Raw genomic sequence first — 20,315 nt, forward strand, 5'->3', positions numbered from 1 at the left:
GACAAAGTACAGCATCCCTTCCTGATCAAAACTCTTCAAAGTGTAGGGATAGAGGGCACATACCTCAATATCATCAAAGCCATCTATGAAAAACCCACCGCAAATATCATTCTCAATGGAGAAAAACTGAAAGCTTTTCCGCTAAGGTCAGGAACACGGCAGGGATGTCCATTATCACCACTGCTATTCAACATAGTACTAGAGGTCCTAGCCTCAGCAATCAGACAACAAAAGGAAATTAAAGGCATCCAAATTGGCAAAGAAGAAGTCAAATTATCACTCTTTGCAGATGATATGATACTATATGTGGAAAACCCAAAAGACTCCACTCCAAAACTGCTAGAACTTATACAGGAATTCAGTAAAGTGTCAGGATATAAAATCAATGCAGAGAAATCAGTTGCATTTCTCTACACCAACAGCAAGACAGAAGAAACGGAAATTAAGGAGTCAATCCCATTTACAATTGCACCCAAAACCATAAGATACCTAGGAATAAACCTAACCAAAGAGACACAGTATCTATACTCAGAAAACTATAAAGTACACATGAAAGAAATTGAGGAAGACACAAAGAAATGGAAAAATGTTCCATGCTCCTGGATTGGAAGAATAAATATTGTGAAAATGTCTATGCTACCTAAAGTAATCTACACATTTAATGAAATTCCAATCAAAGTACCATCCATCTTTTTCAAAGAAATGGAACAAATAATTCTAAAATTTATATGGAACCAGAAAAGACCTCGAATAGCCAAAGGGATATTGAAAAAGAAAGCCAACGTTGGTGGCATCACAATTCCGGACTTCAAGCTCTATTACAAAGCTGTCATCATCAAGACAGCATGGTACTGGCACAAAAACAGATCCATAGATCAATGGAACAGAATAGAGAGCCCAGAAATAGACCCTCAACTCTATGGTCAACTAATCTTCGACAAAGCAGGAAAGAATGTCCAATGGAAAAAAGACAGCCTCTTCAATAAATGGTGCTGGGAAAATTGGACAGCCACATGCAGAAAAATGATATTGGACCATTTCCTTACACCACACACAAAAATAGACTCAAAATGGATGAAGGACCTCAATGTGCAAAAGGAATCCATCAAAATCCTTGAGGAGACCACAGGCAGCAACCTCTTCGACCTCAGCCGCAGCAACATCTTCCTAGGAACAACGCCAAAGGCAAGGGAAGCAAGGGCAAAAATGAACTATTGGGATTTCATCAAGATCAAAAGCTTTTGCACAGCAAAGGAAACAGTTAACAAAATCAAAAGACAACTGACAGAATGGGAGAAGATATTTGCAAACGACATATCAGATAAAGGACTAGTGTCCAGAATCTATAAAGAACTTAGCAAACTCAACACCCAAAGAACAAATAATCCAATCAAGAAATAGGCAGAGGACATGAACAGACATTTCTGCAAAGAAGACATCCAGATGGCCAACAGACACATGAAAAAGTGCTCCATATCACTTGGCATCAGGGAAATACAAATCAAAACCACAATGCGATATCACCTCACACCAGTCAGAATGGCTAAAATCAACAAGTCAGGAAATGACAGATGCTGGCGAGGATGTGGAGAAAGGGGAACCCTCCTACACTGTTGGTGGGAATGCAAGCTGGTGCAGCCACTCTGGTAAACAGCATGGAGGTTCCTCAAAATGTTGAAAATAGAACTGCCCTATGACCCAGCAATTGCACTATTGGGTATTTACCCTAAAGATACAAACGTAGTGATCCAAAGGGGCACGTGCACCCGAATGTTTATAGCAGCAATGTCCACAATAGCCAAACTATGGAAAGAACCTAGATGTCCATCAACAGATGAATGGATCAAGAAGATGTGGTATATATACACAATGGAATACTATGCAGCCATCAAAAGAAATGAAATCTTGCCATTTGCGACAACATGGATGGAACTAGAGCGTATCATGCTTAGCGAAATAAGTCAAGCAGAGAAAGACAACTATCATATGATCTCCCTGGTATGAGGAAGTAGTGATGCAACATGGGGGCTTAAGTGGGTACGAGAAGAATAAATGAAACAAGATGGGATTGGGAGGGAGACAAACCATAAGTGACTCTTAATCTCACAAAACAAACTGAGGGTTGCTGGGGGGAGGGGGTTTGGGAGAAGGGGGTGGGATTATGGACATTGGGGAGGGTATGTGCTTTGGTGAGTGCTGTGAAGTGTGTAAACCTGGTGATTCACAGACCTGTACCCCTGGGGATAAAAATATATGTTTATAAAAAATAAAAAATTAAAAAAAAAAGAAAGAAAACCCTATATGTATACAAAAAATAAGGTTAAATACAATGAAGGGATAAAATATGACTGTAACAATGAACATTTTTAAAGATTTTTTAAAGGTATTGATAAGATAAAATAGTTAGAATAGTTAAAATAGTGTTAAATATGAAAGAGGAAATGTTAAAAAAATAGAATAAGAAAAAAATAAAATTTTAAAAATTTAACTTTGAAAGACTAAAGGATCATAGGGGAAAAACCATGAATTCTATGTGTTGCTTTCCCCTAGCTCTGGAGTTCCACAGTTCTTATTGATCAGTGAACTTGGTCTTGGCTGGATGTTCTTGCTGATCTTCTGGGGGAGGGGTCTCTTGCAGTGATTCTCAAATGTCTTTGCCTAAGGTGGAATTGCACTGCTCTTGCCAGGGGCCAAGCTAAGCAATGTGCTTGATCACACTAGATAGCTTTTGTTCCATGGATGCTTTCTGTACAGCTTTGGAGGATAAGAATGATGATGGTAGCCTCCACATCTCTGGCCCAGAGGATCCAAGAGCTCAGGGCCCCACTCCTCAGTGTGCCCTCAAAGAAAAGCAGTCAATCTCTCCCATCTCCCTGGTCTCCAGCCGTACTCTGTGCTAACCTGGCCTGTGACTGAGCATTTCTGTCTCTGGCACAGAGCCCCATTTGGAGTCTCCTAACCCAGTAGATTACTGTAGTGTGCTTCTGCACCACTCCTCCTGGAGGAAGAAGGTGAGTCTCTCTGGACCTGCCATTTGTGGGGTCCCTGCTTGAAGAACAGTGGTCCAACTGCACCTTGGATCACAGTTTAAGGTAACCCTTAGAGAGCCCCCTCCATGGCTCCATCTCTGTAGCCGGCTTCCCCACTTAGATACCTGGAAGCTCTGCCACACTCAGGAACTCCCAGTCTTTCTGTGACCCTGAGGGTCCTGAGACCACACTGTCCCCACAAGGGCCCCACCCCTGCTTAGCCTCTGGAGCAATGTCCCTCAGCAGAGCAGACTTCTAAAAGTTCTGATTCTGTGCTCTGCTGCTCCATCACTTGCTGGGAGCCGCCCCCCCACCAATCACGGTCTCTTTTCCCGTTGCTTTGGATTCACTTTTCTGCCCTTTCTGCCTTCCAGGAAATAGTCAATTTTCTGTTCCTAGAATTGCTGCTCTTCTTCTTTTCTAGCTCCTGTTGAGTTTGTAGGTGTTCAGAATGGTTTGATAACTAAGTAGCTGAACCCTGGGACCTGATGATATTTCAGTCTCTCAATCCTCTGCCATGCCATCTTGTTTCCTTCTCTTTTAAAAAAATTTTTGAGGAACCTCCATACTGTTTTCCAGAGTGACTGCACCAGTTTGCATTCCCACAAAATGTGTAAGAGGGTTCCCCTTTCTCTGCATCCTTGCCAATGTCTGTTGTTTCCTGTATTGTTAATTTTAGCCATTCTGATGGGTGTGAGGTGATAGCTCATTGTGGTTTTGATTTGTATTTCCCTGATATTGAGTGATATTGAGCATCTTCATGTGTCTGTTGACCATCTGAATGTCTTCTTCAGAGAAATGTCGTTCATGTCTTCTGCCCAATTTTTAATTGGATTATTTGGTTTTGGGCATTGAGTTTTATAAGTCCTTCATATGTTTTGGATAATAACCCTTTATAAAATATGTCATTGGCAAATGTGTTCTCCCATTCCATAGGTAGTCTTTTAGTTTTATTGATTTTTTCCTTTGCCTTGCAGAAACATTTTATTTTGATATAGTCCCAACAGTTTATTTTTGCCTTTGTTTCCCTTGCCTCAGGAGCCATATTTAGAAAAATGTTACTATGGTCAATGTCAGGGAAATTACTGCCTGTGCTCCCTTCTAGGATTTTTATGGTCTCTCATGTCATATTTAGGTCCTTAATCCATTTTGAGTTTATTTTTGTGTATAGTGTAAAAAAGTGATCCAGTTTCATTCCTTTACATGTAGCTGTCCAGTTTTCCAAATATCATTTGTTGAATGAGATTGTCTTTTCCTCATTGTATATTCTTGCCTGTTTTGTTGAAAATCAATTGACCATGTAATTGTGGTTTTATTTCTGGACTCTCTAAGGTGCTCCATTGACCTACATGTCTGTTTTTGTGCCAGTACCATACTGTTTTGATTACTGCAGCTTTGTAATATAACTTGAAGGTGGGATTGTGATACCTCCAGTTTTGTTCTTTTTCAAGATGGCTTTGGATATTTGGCTTCTTTTGTGGTTCCATGCGAGTTTTAGGATTATTTATTCTAGTTCTGTGAAAAATGCTGTTGGTATTTTGATAGGGACTATGTTAAATATGTAGATTGCTTTGGACATTTGATGGACATTGATGGACATTTTAACAATATTCTTATAATCCATGAGCATGGAATATCTTTCCAATTTTTTGTGTTGTCTTCAATTTCTTTCATCAGTGTTTATAATTTTCAGAATGCAGATATTTCATCTCCTTTTATTAAGTTTATTTCTAGGTATTTTATTATTTTTGGTGCAGTTGTAACAATTGGGATTGTTTCCTTAATTTCTCTTTCTGCTATTTCATTATTAGTGCATAGAAATGCAATGGATTTCTGTATGTTGATTTTGTATCCTGCAGTCTTACTGAATTTATTTATCAATTCTAGTAGTTTTTTTATGGAGTCTTTAGGGTTTTCTATATCTAGTATGATGTCATCTGCAAATAGTGGAAGTTTTACCTCTTCCTGACCAATTGGATACCTTTTCTTTTTGTTGTCTGATTTCTGTGGATAGGACTTCCAGTGCTATGTTGAATAGAAGTGGTGAGAGTGGACATCCTTATCTTGTTTCTGACCTTAGGAGAAAATTGCCCAATTTTTCCCACTGAGTATAATATTTGCTGTAGATTTTTCATAAGTGGTCTTTATTGTGTTGAGGTGTGCTCCTCTAGATGAACTTGCTGAGGATGTTTATCATGAATGGATGTTGTGCTTTGTCAAATTTTTTTCTGCATCTATTGAAGTGATGATATGGTTTTTATCCTTTCTCTTGTTGACGTGATATATTGTGTTGATTGATTTTTGAATATTGAATCACCCATGCATTCCAGCAATAAATCCCACTTGATAGTGGTGGATGATTATTGTTGGGTTTGGTTTGCTAATGTTTTGCAAAGGATTTTGCATCTATGTTCATCAGAGATACTGACCTATAGTTCTCTTCTTTTGTAGTGCCTTTGATATCAGGATTTTGCTAGCCTCAGAATAAATTCAGAACAGCTTTCCTTCTTCTTCTATTTTTTTTAATAGATTGACAAGAATAGGTATTAACTCTTTAAATATTTGATAGAACTTACCTATGAAACCATGCAGTCCTGGACTTTTGTTTGCTGGGAGCTTTTTGATTACTGATTCAATTTTATTCCATATTTGGTCTGTTCAAATTGTCTCTCTCTTTCTGATCCAGTTTTGAGAGGTTATATGTTTGTAGGAATTTATCCATTTCTTCTAGGTTTTCTAGTTTGTTAGCATAGTTTTTCATAATATTCTCTTTTAATCTTTTGTATTTCTGTGGTGTTGGTTGTTATTTCTCCTCTTTCATTTCTCATTTTGTCTATTTGAGTTCTCTCTCTCTATCTCTCTCTGGTTTTGTTTGTTTGTTTAATGAAGGTATATCAATTTTGTTGCTCTCTCAAAGAACCAGATCTTGGTTTCATTGATCTGTTTATTGTTTTCTTAGTTTCTATTTTATTTATTTCTGCTCTAATCTTTATTATTTCTTTCTACTGGTTTTGGGTTTTCTTTGTTCTTTACTAACTCTTTTAGGAGTAAGTTTAGTTTGCTTATTTGATTTTTTTCTTGTTTCTTGAGTTAAGCTTACATTACTATATACTTCCTTCTTAGAACTGCTTTTGCTGCATCCCAAAGATTTTGGACCATTATGTTTTCATTTTCATTTCTTCCCATGTATTTTTTTAATTTACTTTTTCATTCCTTAATTGATCCATTTATTATTTAGTAGCATATTGTTTAAACTCCATGTATTTGTAGTCTTTCCAGATTTTTTTTTTGTTTTTTATTTCTAGTTTCATAGCATTGTAGTCAGAAAAGGTGCATGGTATGACTCCAGTCTTTTTCAATTTGTTGAGACTTTTTTGTGGGCTAACATGTGATCTATTCTGGAGAATGTTCCATGTGCAGTTGAAAAGAATGTATATTCTGCTGTTTCGGGATGGAATGTTCTGAATATATCTATTAGATCCATTTGATCCAATGTGTCATTCAAAGCCACTATTTCCTGTTGATTTTCTGTTTGGACAATCTATCCATTGATGTAAATGGGGTGTTAAAGTCTCCTACTCTTATTGCATTACTAATAATTACTTCCTTTATGTTTGTTATAAGCTGCTTTATGTATTTGGGTGCTCCTATGTTGAGTGAATAAATATATACAGTTATATTTTCTTTTTGTATTGTTTCCCTTATGATTAATTATATAGTGTTTTTCTTGGTCTCTTGTTACAGTCTTTGTTTTAAAGTCTATTTTGTCCAGTATAAGTATTGTTATCCTGGGTTTCTTTTCAATTCTGTGTGCATGATAAATGTTTCTTCATCCCTTCATTTTTAACCTGCATGTGTCTTCAGGTCTGAAATGAGATTCTTGTAGACCATTAATTTAAGTTTTTGGTCAGGTATATATTACTTATCTCCACTTTGTTTAGGTGTCTTGCTGTGATTTGTCCTGTTCTTTCATTTGGGACATATTCCTCTGCCTCTTCATTGTGTCTCACTTTTTGTCTGTTACTGTGTGTTAGGAAATTCAGCTACATCTCCTGCTCTCAAAAGTAGTGGTCTTATGAAGAAGATGTCCTCTGGTGCCCCGCTATGCAGTGTTCCCTATTCACCAGAACTGGCGCTTTAGGACTGTCTAGTGTATGTGTTCTGTATACCCTGCTGTTGTGGCTGAGCCACTTTGCCTTCAGTCTAGTCATCTGCAATGGCTCTCTTTACCTGTTGTGGGCAGGGTTTGGTTCCTGGTTGTTAATGGGGTCTCCTCAGGCCTGAGTTAAGTCAGACCAGGCATTTTCCAGAGATGCAGTAGCATTGATGTAAAGGATGTTTTCCCTGTGTTGTTCCCTGAGAAGCTTTTTTTGGTGGCAGGGCCTATAGTCAGACCTTTAGTCTACTCCCGGCCCATTGCTGGGCCACAGTTAAACTGGTGTAGATGGTTATCTTCCCCTCTCCCTAAGGCAAGGGTCACTTTGGAGTGGTGCCAGTCCTTGTTGGGACTGCTTCCATGTTGCCAGCCATGTGGCACTGCTTTGGATGGGCTCTAGCCAAGATAGTATTAGTGGGAACCTCTCTGAAGGAGAACACAGGACAGTGGTGTTACAAGGTCTGAGAAGGTTTGCCATGGGAGGGGACCTACAGCCCTTGGAAACTATGACCTGCCACGTTAAAAGAGGTGTATATGCAGAGGTGTGGGGGGGGGTAGGGTGCACTGTTAGCAAGTTTGGTAGCAAATGTCAGCATGTTGGCACTGTGCTAGTTGTAGCTATCTGTGTGTCTAAGCTGGGGGTAGGGAAGGGAAATGGCACTTGCCAGCTTCTTTGTTCCTGGAGAAGTCTCCCAACAATGACTGCCCCTTTAGCACACACTCTGAGATTGGTAAACAGATCTCCTTCCTGTTTATCTTGGGCAGTTTTCAAATGACAGCTTCTCTGCTGTATCTCCATGGGACTCTTTGTTGTGCTGTCTCTTTAAGGGCAGGGACTCAGTTTCCTACTGATGAAGTTCTTGAACCTAGGTGAGGTTCAATGGGGTGAGGTTCAGACCCCACGGCTAAGAAAGAATCCTTACGATGTCTTTGGTGCAAAAAGGTAGTTTATTAGAGCATGGGGACAGGACCCGTGGGCAGACGGAGATGCTGCAATGTTATCCTGAGGAGTGGCTGATTATATACACAGGAGTTGGGTAGGTGAGGACAGAGGGTGATGTTAGTCTCTAAGGAATGTTGGAAGCAAAGTCTCCAGGACCTTGAGGGTCTAGCTATTGCTGGGAGAAAGGTTATTCATTACTAGTAGTAAAAATCTTCTTGTGAGACCCTTTAGATGTATATCAGTGGGCCATATGCTTGGGAATGATTCTTGACACTATCTTGGAGATCTAGAGATAAAGTTTCACATTTCTCCTATCAAGTGTCCTTGTTAGTGAAATTTGGGTTTAGAAGAAATTTAACTTTAGGGCTTGAGGAACTGAGTTATTTGCCTGGAAATTGTGCTATTGTTAGATAGCTTCTTTGTTGTAAATCTCTAGGACATTGGTAAACCAAGGGAGACTGTCTTGCAGGATTGTGATCTCTGCAAGTTAACTATTTTTCTTTTAGGGCAGCCAGAGGTGCCTGAGGAATGTCACACATATTACTGAGGGGAGCGGGTGGAGAGGGGGTGCAAGATACCAGCTTTTGCTTTGTCCTCAGCCAGCCTCCTGCTCCCTCATCACTACTGTCCTCTCCCAGCTCTCCCAGAGCTGAGCTCACTAATTTTTAAAGTTCCAAGTGTTAAGCCCCCCTGATTTTAAGAACACAAAATTCAGCTCATCTGGTTTCTAAAGCCAAATGTTATGGGGATTTTTCTTCCCTTTGTGGGTTCCCTGTGATTCACGTGCCTGATGTGAGGGTCTATTTCTTTCCCCTTTTTTACCCTGTAGGGTCCCTCCCTCCATTTAGTTTCTGACCATGTTTCCACTCTTCCCATCCTCTTTGATATGGTTATCTCTCTACATTTAGCTGTGGATAGTCTATTTTGCCAGTTTTCGGGTTGTTTTCTGAATCTATTACATCTATATACACTGATATGGGTGTTATCTAGTTGTATCTGTGGGACAGGTGAGCTTAAGATCCTCCTACTCTCCCATCTTGTGCATTTATTTTATTGTAAGTGAAGTCAAGCATCTTTTATAATTTCTTTTTTCAATTTTTTATTGTGGTATAAAATGCATGTAAAATAAAAATTATATATCATATTTAAGTGGTATTAAATACACTCATACTGTTATATGACAATCACCACTGTCCATCTCAGAACTCTTTTCATCTTATAAAACTGAAACTCTGTCCCCATTAAACACTAACCCCTCATTTCCTCTCCCCCAACCTCTGGCAACCACCCCTCTACTTTGTTTTTATGGCTTTGACTACTGTAACTACTTTATATAAGTGGAATCACACAGTATTTTTGTGTGTGTGACTGGCTTATTTTATTTAGCATAATGTCTTCCAGGTTCATCCATGCTTTGGTATGTGTCAGAATTTCCTTCTATTTAAGGGCTGAATAGTATTCCATTGTATATATAGACCACATTTGGTTTATTCATTTATCTGTTAATGGATACTTTTAAAAACAATTTAAAATTTTCTTTTAAAAAGAAAGAAAGGAAAAAGGGGGTGGGGAGAGAGAAACAAACCAAAAGAGACTCTTACTGATAGAGAACAAACTGAAGGCTGATGGAGGGAGATGGGTGGGGGATGGGCTAGATGGGTGATGAGTATTAAGGATTGTTAAGATGAACACTGGGTGTTTTATGTAAGTGATGAATCATTGAATTCTCCTCCTGAAACCAATATTGCACTGATAACTAACTAGAAATTAGGTAAACTTTTAAAAAGAAAAAAATAAATAAATAAAAATTTCTTTCAGTATTTTGTAGTATTCTTTATGTGAGTCTTTCACTATCTTGGTTACATTTATTCCTAAGTATTTTATCTTTCTTGATGCTATTATAAGTGAAATTATTTTCTTAATTTCCTTTTCAGACTGTTCTTTACTAGTGTATAGAAATATAACTGACTTGTGCTTGTTAATCTTTTATCCTGACATCTTACTGAATTTGTTTATTAGCTCTTATTGTTTGTGTGTTTATGTGTGTGTGCTCTTTAGGATTTTCCATATATAAATCATATTATCTGTGAATAGAAATAATTTTATTCCTTATTTCCAATTTAGATGGCTTTTATTTCTTTTTCTTGCCCAATTGCTCTAGTTAGAACTTCCAGTACAGTATTGAATAGAAAAAGTGAAAGTGTACATCCTTGTCTTATTCCTAATCTATAAGGGATAAAACTTTCAGTCCTTTAATGTTGAGTATGATGTTAGCAGTGAGTGTTTCATAAATGTCTTTCATCATGTTGAAGAAGTTCCCTTCTAATCCTAGCTTGTTGAATGTTTTTGTCCTGAAAGGGTGTTTGAATTATCAAATTTTTTTCTGTATCAATTGAGAGGATCTTGTGTTTTTTTATCTTCATTTTATTAAGGAGATGTGTTACCCTGATCGATTTTTATAAGTTGAACCACCCTTATGTTCCTTAAGTAAACCCTGCTTAGTCATGGTGTATAATCCTTTTAATAGGCTGTTGGACTTGGCTTCCTAGTATTTGTTTCATTGAGAATTTTTACATCTATATTCATAATGGATATCCACCTGTATTTTTCTTTTCTTGTCTTTGGCTTTGTTATCAGGGTAATGCTTCCCTCATAGAATGAGTTAGGAAGTGTTCTTTCCTGTTCCACTTTTTAGATGAATTTGAGGACAATTGGTGTCAGTTTTCCAAGTGTTCGGTATTATTCAAAACTGAAACCACCTGGGGGCACCTGGGTGGCTCAGTGGGTTAAAGCCTCTGCCTTTGGCTCAAGTCATGATCCCTGGGTCCTGGATGGAGCCCCACATTGGGCTTTTGCTCAGCAGGGAGGCTCCTTCCTCCTCTCTCTCTCTCTGCCTGCCTCTCCGCCTACTTGTGATCTCTGTCTGTCAAATAAATAAATAAAATCTTTAAAAAAAAAAAAAAGTGAAACCATCTGGTCCTGGGCTTTTCTTTGTTAGAAAGCTTTTTTGATTACTGATTCAATTTTTTTTACTTATTAGAGGCTTATCCAGATTTTATAATTCTTCTTCAGTCAGTTTTGGTAGTTTATTTCTAGGAATTTATCCATTTCACTTAGGTTATCTAATTTGTTGATGTATCGTTCATAGTAACTTCTTATAATCCTTTTTAGTTTAATAAGATCAGTAATAATGTCCCACTCTCATATTTAATTTAGTAATTTAAGTCTTCTCTCTTTTTTCTTAGTCTAACTGAAGATTAGTCAGCCTTACTGACCTTTTCAGAGAGCCAACATTTTTTCGTGGTTTCTCTATATTGCCTTCTATTTCTATTTTCTTTATCCTCACTTTATTGCGACTGATTTCCTTCCCTCTGCTAGCTTTGAGTTTAGATTGTTTTTGTTTTGCTAGTGTAATGTTAGGTTTGGTTATTGATTTGAGCTCTTTCTTTTCTCTTAATCAATGTATCCTATAAAATTTTGTTATTTGGGTTGTTTTGTTTTCATTAATGTCAAAGTATTTCCCAATTTTTCTTGTGATTTCTCTTTGCTCCATTGACTGTTTAAGAATGTTGCTTGGAATGATTTTTCCAAATTTCTTTCTGTTAATGATTTCTAATTTTATTCCACTGTTGTTAGAGAAAATATTTTGTATGATTTCGTTCTTTTTTTAATTTACTGGGACTTTTTGATGGGTGAATATATAGTTTATGCTAGAGAATGGTCCCTGTGCACTTGAGAATAATGTGTATCTGCTATAGTTGAGTTAAATAATCTATCCATATCTCTTAGGTTAGTTGTCTACAGTGTTCTTTTTTTTTTTTTTTTTTTTGACAGACAGATCACAAGTAGGCAGAAAGACAGGCAGAGAGAGAGGGGGAAGCAGGCTCCCTGGTGAGCAAAGAGCCTGATGCAGGGCTCAATCCCAGGACCCTGGGATCATGACCTGTGCTAAAGGCAGAAGCTTTAACCTGCTGAGCCACCCAGGCACCCCTACAGTGTTCTCTAAAGTTTCTATTTTCTTGTTTATTGTTTTTCTAGTTGTTTTGTCTGTTATTAAAAATAGGCTGTTAAGATGAATGGATAAAGAGGATGTGATACACACACACACACACACACACACACACACATACATATAATGGAATACTATGCAGCCATCAAAAGAAATGAAATCTTGCCATTTGCAACAACGTGGATGGAACTAGAAGGTATTATGCTTAGCGAAATAAGTCAATCGGAGAAAGACAACTGTCATATGATCTCCCTGATATGAGGAAGTGGAGATGCAACATGGGGGGTTTGGGAGGTAGGAAAAGAATAAATGAAACAAGATGGGATCGGGAGGGAGACAAACTGTAAAAAACTCCTAATCTCACAAAACTAAATGAGGGTTGCTGGGGGATAGTGGGGGAGAGAGGGGGTGGTAGGGTTATGGACATTGGGGAGTGTATGTGCAATGGTGAGTGCTGTGAAGTGTGTAAACCTGGAGATTCACAGACCTGTATCCCTGGGGCTAAAAATACATTATATGTTTATAAAATAATAATAATTTTAAAAAAATAACAAAAAAAAGGCTGTTAAAATATCCAACTAGAATTAGAGTAGGATTTTCTGTTTCTCCTTTCAATTCTGTCAGTTTGTACTTCATATATTTCGAGGCTGTATTATCATATTGTATACATATTCATAATTGTTGTATTTTTAATGAGAGTGACCCTGTTCTTAATATATAGTGCTTTATTTGTCTCCTGAAATAATATTTTACTCAAAGTATACTTTTGTCTGGTGTTAGTTTAACCATCCCTGTTCATTTTTGGTTACTGTTTCCTTGGAATTTGTTTCCATCTTTTTTACTTGCAACCTAGTTATATCTTTGGGTCTTCTGTGGAGAGCATATAGTTAGATCATGGGTTGTTGTTTTTCTTTTCCATTCTGCCAATCTCTGACTTTTGTTGAAGATTTCAATCCATTTACATTTACAAGTAATTACTATTAAGGACTTACATCTTCCATTTTATTATTGGTTCTCCATAAATCTTATATATTTTTTTTTGTTCCTCAATTCCTCCATTGTTGACTTTTATTTTTGTTTCTTCTTTTTACATATGTTGGTGTATGGTGTGATGCTTAATTTTGTTCCAACTTGATTAGGATAAGGGGGAAACGGTATTGTTGGGCATGTCTGTGAATGTGCTTCTGCACTTGATCTTAGCCAAAAGGCCAAGAAGTGATTGTGAATGTGCTTCTGGAAGACATTGGCACTTGATTCAGTAGACAGAGTAAAGAGATTCATCTTTACCAATGGGGATGGGCATCATCCAATCCACTGAGGACCTGAATAAAACAAAAAAAGCAAAAGAAAAGTGAATCCTTTCTCTCTATTCTTGAGCTGGAAAGTCCATTTCTTCCTGCCCTCAGACATCAGAGCTCCTGGTTCTTGGGTCTTTGGATGTTAGGACTTACACAGCAGCCTCCCAGTTCTTAAGCCTTTGGCCTTGGACTAGGAATTATACCATTGGCTCCCTTGGTTCCCAGGTTGTTGGACTCAGATTAAATTATACTACTGGATTCTCTGGCTCTGCCACTTGTAAACAACAGATTGTGGTAATTTTTGGCTTCTGTAATCACATGAGCCAACTCCTATAATAAAAATCTTCTCTGATATATATACATATATATCCTGTTGGTTCTGTTTCTAGAGAGCCCTAGGTAATACATATAGTTTTCTTAAAAAGATTTTATTTATTTGTTTTATCTGAGAGAGAGAGTGTGTGTATATGTCTTTGTGTATGAGTGGGAGGGGGGCAGAGAGAGAGGGAGAGAGAGAATTTCAAGCAGACTCCTTGCTGAGCATGGAGCCCACATGGGGCCCAATTTCATAACCCTGAGCCAAAAATCAGGAGCCAGACACTTAACCAACTGAGCCACCCAGGTGCCCCACATACAGTTTTTGTTCCCTTCTTATTTCCTTTTCTGTATAGTTTTTAATTATTTTCTTAGTAGTTGATCTGGGGATTACAATAACAATCTATCTTGAATTAATATAAATTTAGCTTCAAAAGTCTACAAAATCTCTACTCCTATACAAACTCACCACCCCACCCTGTTGTTTTTGTAAAAAACTACATCTTTATGCATCATGTGCCCAACTAACATAGATTTATAATTATTGTTTTATGTGTTTGTCTTTTAAATCATATAGGAAAAGAACAGAGTAGTTGTAAATATAATTATGCTGGTTTATATTTACTTATATAGTTAGCTTTATAATGTTTTTTATTTCCTCATATAGTTTCAAGTTACTGTCTAGTATTCGATTTCAATCTAAAGGCACTTTAGCATTTCTTTTGCAGCAGGTCTACTAGTGACAAAATCCCTCAGCTTTTATTTATCTTGGAATGTCTTGACTTCTCTCTTATTTTTGAATGATAAATTCGCTTAATACAGAATTTGTTGTTGGAGAGGTCTTTTTTTTTCTTTTAGCACTTTACATATGTCATTCTGGTGCCTTCCAGCCCCATGATTTTTTATGAGAAACTGACTGTTAATTTTATTAAGAATCCCTTGTTGGTGATGAACCATGTTTGTTGCTTTCAAGATTCTCTTTTTGTCTTTGACTTTCAACAATTGTATTATAATGTGTCTTTCTGTGGATCTCTGAATTTATCTTACTTAGATATTGTTGAGCTTCTTAGAAAGACATATTTTGGAGAGTATTTGGCAATTATTTCTTCAAATATTCTTTCTGCTCCTTTCTTTCTTGTCCTTCTGGAACTCCCATTGAGTGTATCTTGGCATTCTTGATGGTGTCCCACATGTAACTGAAGCTCTCCTTATTTTTCTTTGTTCTTTTTTCTTTCTGTTCCTCAGACTGGATAATCTTAACTGGCCTGTTTTCAAGTCTGCTGATTCTTTTTCCTGACTATTCAGATCTGCGGTTGAATTTTTCATTTCATTTATTGTACTTTTCAACTCCAAAAAATTTCTAGTTAGCTCATTTTATACTTTTTATTTCTTCGTTGATATTCCCTGTTTGGTAGGACATTGTCTTCCTGGTTTCCTTTAGTTATTCATTCTTAGTTTCCTTAGTACTTTGGGCATAATTAGGACAGTTGATTTATAGATCTTTATCTAGTAAGTACAATGGCTGGAATTCCTCAGGGATAGTTTTTCTTCATTCCTTTTTTCTTGTTTCTTTTGGTGCTTCATTTTTAACATCATTTTTAATATCATAATGTGGTAATTCTAGAAATCAAATTATTCTCTCTTTCCAGGGTTTATTTTTGTTGCTCATAGTTTGTAGTTGTTTAGTGACTTTTCTAGACTACTTGTATAAAGACTACATTCTTTGTCATGTGTGGTCATAAAGTCTCTGTTTAGCTTCTTAGTGGTCAGCTAGTGAAATTTGACAGACTTCTTAAATACCTGGAGCCAAATAATAAATAAATTAATAAATTAAATTAAATTAAATTAAATTAAAAACACTCTCCTAGTCTTTGCAGATTAACTGTGTTAAGATACACCCCTTCAGTGCTTTCAGTCAGGCTGTTTACGTCTCTGCTTTGTCCTTCATGTCCCACATTGGCAGAGACCAAATGTCATCCAGATATGAAAGACTAGAGTATTCTCAGGTTTCTCTAAACATGGTTCCAACCCTGGACATGTATGTGCCCCTTTAGATTCCCTAGTATATGTGGAAACTTTCAAAGTCTTTATACCCACCCCTCTGTGTATTTTTCTCCCAGCATCATCTTCCCAGGTTTTTTCATTTGTGTGCCATGTGCCTGTCTGTTATCCCTTAAACCAGGAGATTGTATCTCCCATACTTCCTTTTAAATGATTTTAACAGATGCTGTCCAGGAGAAAGTTCCAAGGTGAGCGAAACAAAGGCAAGCCCCTTAGCCAGTCCTTTAGGGAATCTCCAGGCATGCCAAACCACATAATCACAGTTCCTTGAGAGCAAAATCCATATTACCCTCTCTGGTATCAGCAAACCACACTAGGAACATGGGCTGCCATCCTCATGTTCAGTTAGATGCCACCAAGGTGGGGAACAGGGGATAGGAAGTGAGTAAGTTAAAACACCACAGTACTCTCTTACCAAAATATAGCAGTTTCTTTATTCATTAAGCATTCCTTGACTGTGGTAAGCTTTTAAATTCATTTCCAGAGTTCTGATAAAGTTGATTCTGACACTTTTTGCCAGCTTAATTGTTGCTTTAGTGAAGGGACAAAGATTTGGGGTTCTCTATGCTACTCTTATATTTTGCTATGCCACTCTTATATTAGTATAATTTTAAAAATCATTTTTGGGGCACCTGGTTGGCTCAGTTGGTTAGGCATCTAACTCTTGATTTCAGCTTGAGTCATCATCTCAGGGTCATGGGATCAGGCCCCATGTAAGGCTCTGTGCTCAGCAGGGAATCTGCTTGAGGATTCTCTCCCTCTCCCTCTGCCCCTGCCCCTGATTGCACTCTCTTGCTCTCAAATAAATGGGAAAATCTTTTAAAAAATCATTTTTATATAATTTTCTGTGAATTGTATATTCATTTGTTCATATTTTGCTAGGTTATTAACTTTTTCTAACTCACTTACAGTATTTTACTTAGTAGGGAAACTAACCACTTGTCTGTGATAGAAGTTTCATATACATACTTCCCAGTTTGTCATTGGTTATTTGTCTTTGTGATGGTCTTGCCACTCAGGTTTTTTTCATTTTTATTCTGTGTAGTTAAATTTATCAGTATTTTTCTTTCATAGCCTTTGGACTTAGGAATCCTAATTATCAAAGGGTTTCCCTACTCTAAGACTATAAGATGATTCATCCCTATTTTTTATTAGAATGTTCATGGCTTAATTTTCTCACATTTAAATTCTTGATCCATTTTGGATTTATCTTAGTATGAGTTGTGATTAGCAGATCCAACCTTTTTTCTCCAAGATATTCATATTCTTAAAAAAGAGATATTCTTAAGTTTAGCAAGTATTAGTTAATCAGGCAGCTTCTGTGAAAATATGAATAGTTAAATTACTGGCATTGATCTTGTTTTAGGTTGACCTGGTTTTGAATCCTAGCCCTTGTCATTTAATCATTGTATGAACTTGGATAACCCATTCACCCAGTGGGAATCTTCTGTTTTCCAATCTGTAGACAGTGATAGTTGTTTCTGTCCAGACTATCACATAAGGTTATTACAAATTTAGCCAATACAATGTCTATGCCAGGGGCTGTAGGTGCTTACAATGCTAACCACAGTGTAAGACAGTGGTAATGATAAGAATAAAATCATAGCAGCACTTTGTATTTGAATGGTATTCATTCCTACCTAAATACAATAACGCTGAGACAATCCAATGCAATGCCTGGCACATAATAGGTACCTAATTAGTATTTGTTTACATATTTATTGAATTTCTATTGACTCTATTGAATCTACTATCTGCCAAGAACTATTTTTTCACTGAGCAAAACACTCCAAACTCATGAACTCATGAAATTTATGTTCTGTTGGAATGAAGAAGTACAATAATCAAAATAAATAAAATGTATGATATGTGCTCTAGTGAGCAATGCTAAGGAGAAAAAATAGCCAGGGAGAGGGAAAGAGTATCAAGGGTTGAGAGGTGCAATTCCAAATAGGACAGTCAGGGAAAGCCTCTCTGACAAGTTGACATTTGCACGAAGATATAAAGGAGGTGGGAAAGAAAGTGAGTTGTGTGGTGGTTGCCCAGGGGGAAAACCAGGCAGGCAGAAGGAACAGCAAGAGCAAAGCCCCAAGGCTGGGGGATAAGCAGAGGTTGGAGCAACTGAGCACAATAAGCAAAGGTGAGAATATTGGAGAGGGCAAGAGACTGAGGAAGGAGACCAGAACATGTACAGCATGGGAAGATAGGCTTTTATTCTGTGAAAGGTGGAAGGCCACTGGGGGGTTTCAAAGAGATTAGAGACATGATATGACTTGGGTTCTAACAGGAGCCATCTGGTGTGTGCAGAATAGATTGAAGGGGGGCCAGGGAAGAAAGAAGAGTGCCATTAGGAGCCCTTGCAGGCATCCAAGCAAGAAATGATGGTGGCTTGGGCCATGTCAGTAGGAGTAGGGGAGAAGGAACGTGGGTGGATTCTAGATCATTCATGAACATAGAGCAGACAGGCTTACTGGTAGATTGGATGGGATGTGAGGTGTCAGAGAGAGAAAGGGGTTCAGGATGACTCCAGATTTTTTGTTGAGTGGATGAAGGAGTTACCAGTTTTATACCTGTGGAAACTGAGGCACACAGAGTTTAGGGGGCCCCATCCAAGGCCTGAGCCCTGGCTTACTGAGCACTGGCCCATTGTCCCTCATTGCAGAGGAAAGGCTGGAGAGATGCGCAGCCCCACCAGGTGGGCAGCCTCACCCTCCGACTGCCCACTGGTGCTGCGGAAGCTCATTCGCAAGGAAGACATTCGGGCTGGCTGCAGGTGCATGGTGAAGGCACCGCTGGTCACCGACGTGGAGCTAGAGCGCTTCCTGTCTGCACCCCGTGACCCTGGCCAGGTCCTGGTTTTCGGGATAGTCTCAAGCCAGAACCCCACCAGCACCGCACAGCTCCAGTGGCTGCTTGACACACTCTATAGTCACCGGCAGCAGGGCCGTGCCTCACCCTGCATCCAGGTGGGTCATGGGCCCAGCTGAGGAGGTCCCAAGGTCCAAGCATCAGGAGCCCCAAGGGGGAGACACCCACAGGGATGCTAGGACTGAACATCTGGCAGAGAGACTGTCCTTCAACCTCAGCACATGGGCCCCCTCTCACTTCCTTTTCTTTTTGGGGCCTTTGCATATACTCTTCGACATGCTGTCTGCCATGTTTTGCCTCTCTTCTCTCTCTCTGACTCATCCTCTTGTCCTAAGACGAATGTCACCACATTGAAGTGGGCACTCTTTCTGACTAAGAACTTTACTGCCATTTTCATCCAGAGCACTCCCCCCGCCCCTAGCTTGTGGTTATGTATTGGGATGCATGCTTGGGGCAGAGATGGACTCACCAATGGATACTCAAGACACAAGAATGTTCACAGACTATGGCCAAGTTCCTACTGTGTGCTGGCCTCGTGCCAGACCCCCAGAGGGGCCTCCCAGCATGGTGAAGCAACAGCTATAGCAGCCCTGAGCAGGACCATGAAAGGCCAGCTCCAGGGGCTCAGGAGCTGGGAGCAGGACCTGCCACCTTCAGAGAGCCAGGGAGTCTCCCAGGATGAGAGGGTTTGGGCAGGTGGGTGAGTGTTCCTGTCAGAGGCAGCAGCCTGTGCAAAGGTGGTCAGGGGGTCCCTGTTCATTGTGGTTGACGTCTCAAGGATCTGTCAGGGGCACATAGAACACTCCTAGTCCTGTCCTGGCTACAGGGTCATTCCTGAGTCTCATCATCATTCTCCCTCAGTAGCCATCCCTAGCAGGGTTAGCAGAGTTCAGGGGTAACACAATCCCCACCCTAACTGGAGCAGAGGATGCTGTGTGAGCATGTCAGCTTCATGTCTACCTGCTGACTTCCTTCAAGTTTTCTGGCCCTATATCCTCTCTGGTCCACCGTCTGCCCCTTCTTCCTGCTTGGCATTGGAACCCTTCTGATTAGACTCCAAAAGCCCTTTTCCTGGTCTTGTACATCCAAGCTGTATCTGTTTTCTAGAGTCGGCCCCAACTTACACAGATTTAGTGAACACTTATTGAGTCCTGCCCTATGCTCATTGCTATATAGATATAGGATCCCTGCCTATGTGGGAACTTAGAGGTGCCTTTAATCTACCTCAAGGGCATTAGTTATCTGTAAGCATAGAATGCACAGCAGTCCAGCCCAGCATGAGTAGCGTGGATGGGGATGGGTCCTGACCTTGAATCTGAGGGAGGAGTGGGCAGCCCACATTTAAGGGATGTGGAGGATGGATCTGGAGAGAGGTGTTGGGTTTCGTAGCGACTCTGGTTTCACCATTCCAGTGTATGTGATTAAGGCTGAAATGTTCCCTAACATTGTCTTGCTCTGAAAGCTAGAATGCCAGATACAGTTCTGGATTTCACATTTTAAATTGAAACATTAGGCAGGACAGCTGGAGGCACCTGGAATAAAAGGCAGATAAAACCAGAAAACATTATACATTAGCCATTTTAAAGGGTGTGTCAATGTGGTGTGTCACCACATTGAAGTGGGCACTCTTTCTGAC

The 20,315-nt window shown here is 39.0% G+C and overlaps 1 protein-coding gene across 5 annotated transcripts in view; it reads left to right on the top strand.

Annotated features, from left to right (window-relative positions):
• The window catches only part of LOC309873060 (uncharacterized protein C3orf20), a 90,536-nt gene that overhangs the window by 59,881 nt on the left and 10,340 nt on the right, over nucleotides 1-20,315 (top strand). For all 5 annotated transcript variants that reach the window (XM_082748014.1, XM_082748013.1, XM_082748011.1 and 2 more), the window contains one exon: nucleotides 18,474-18,777. In XM_082748014.1, coding sequence (XP_082604140.1) covers nucleotides 18,474-18,777 — 304 coding nt within the window. The remainder of the gene's footprint in view (nucleotides 1-18,473; nucleotides 18,778-20,315) is intronic.

The sequence above is a fragment of the Mustela nivalis genome (assembly GCF_964662115.1).
Source record: "Mustela nivalis genome assembly, chromosome: 1".
Lineage (NCBI taxonomy): Eukaryota > Metazoa > Chordata > Mammalia > Carnivora > Mustelidae > Mustela > Mustela nivalis.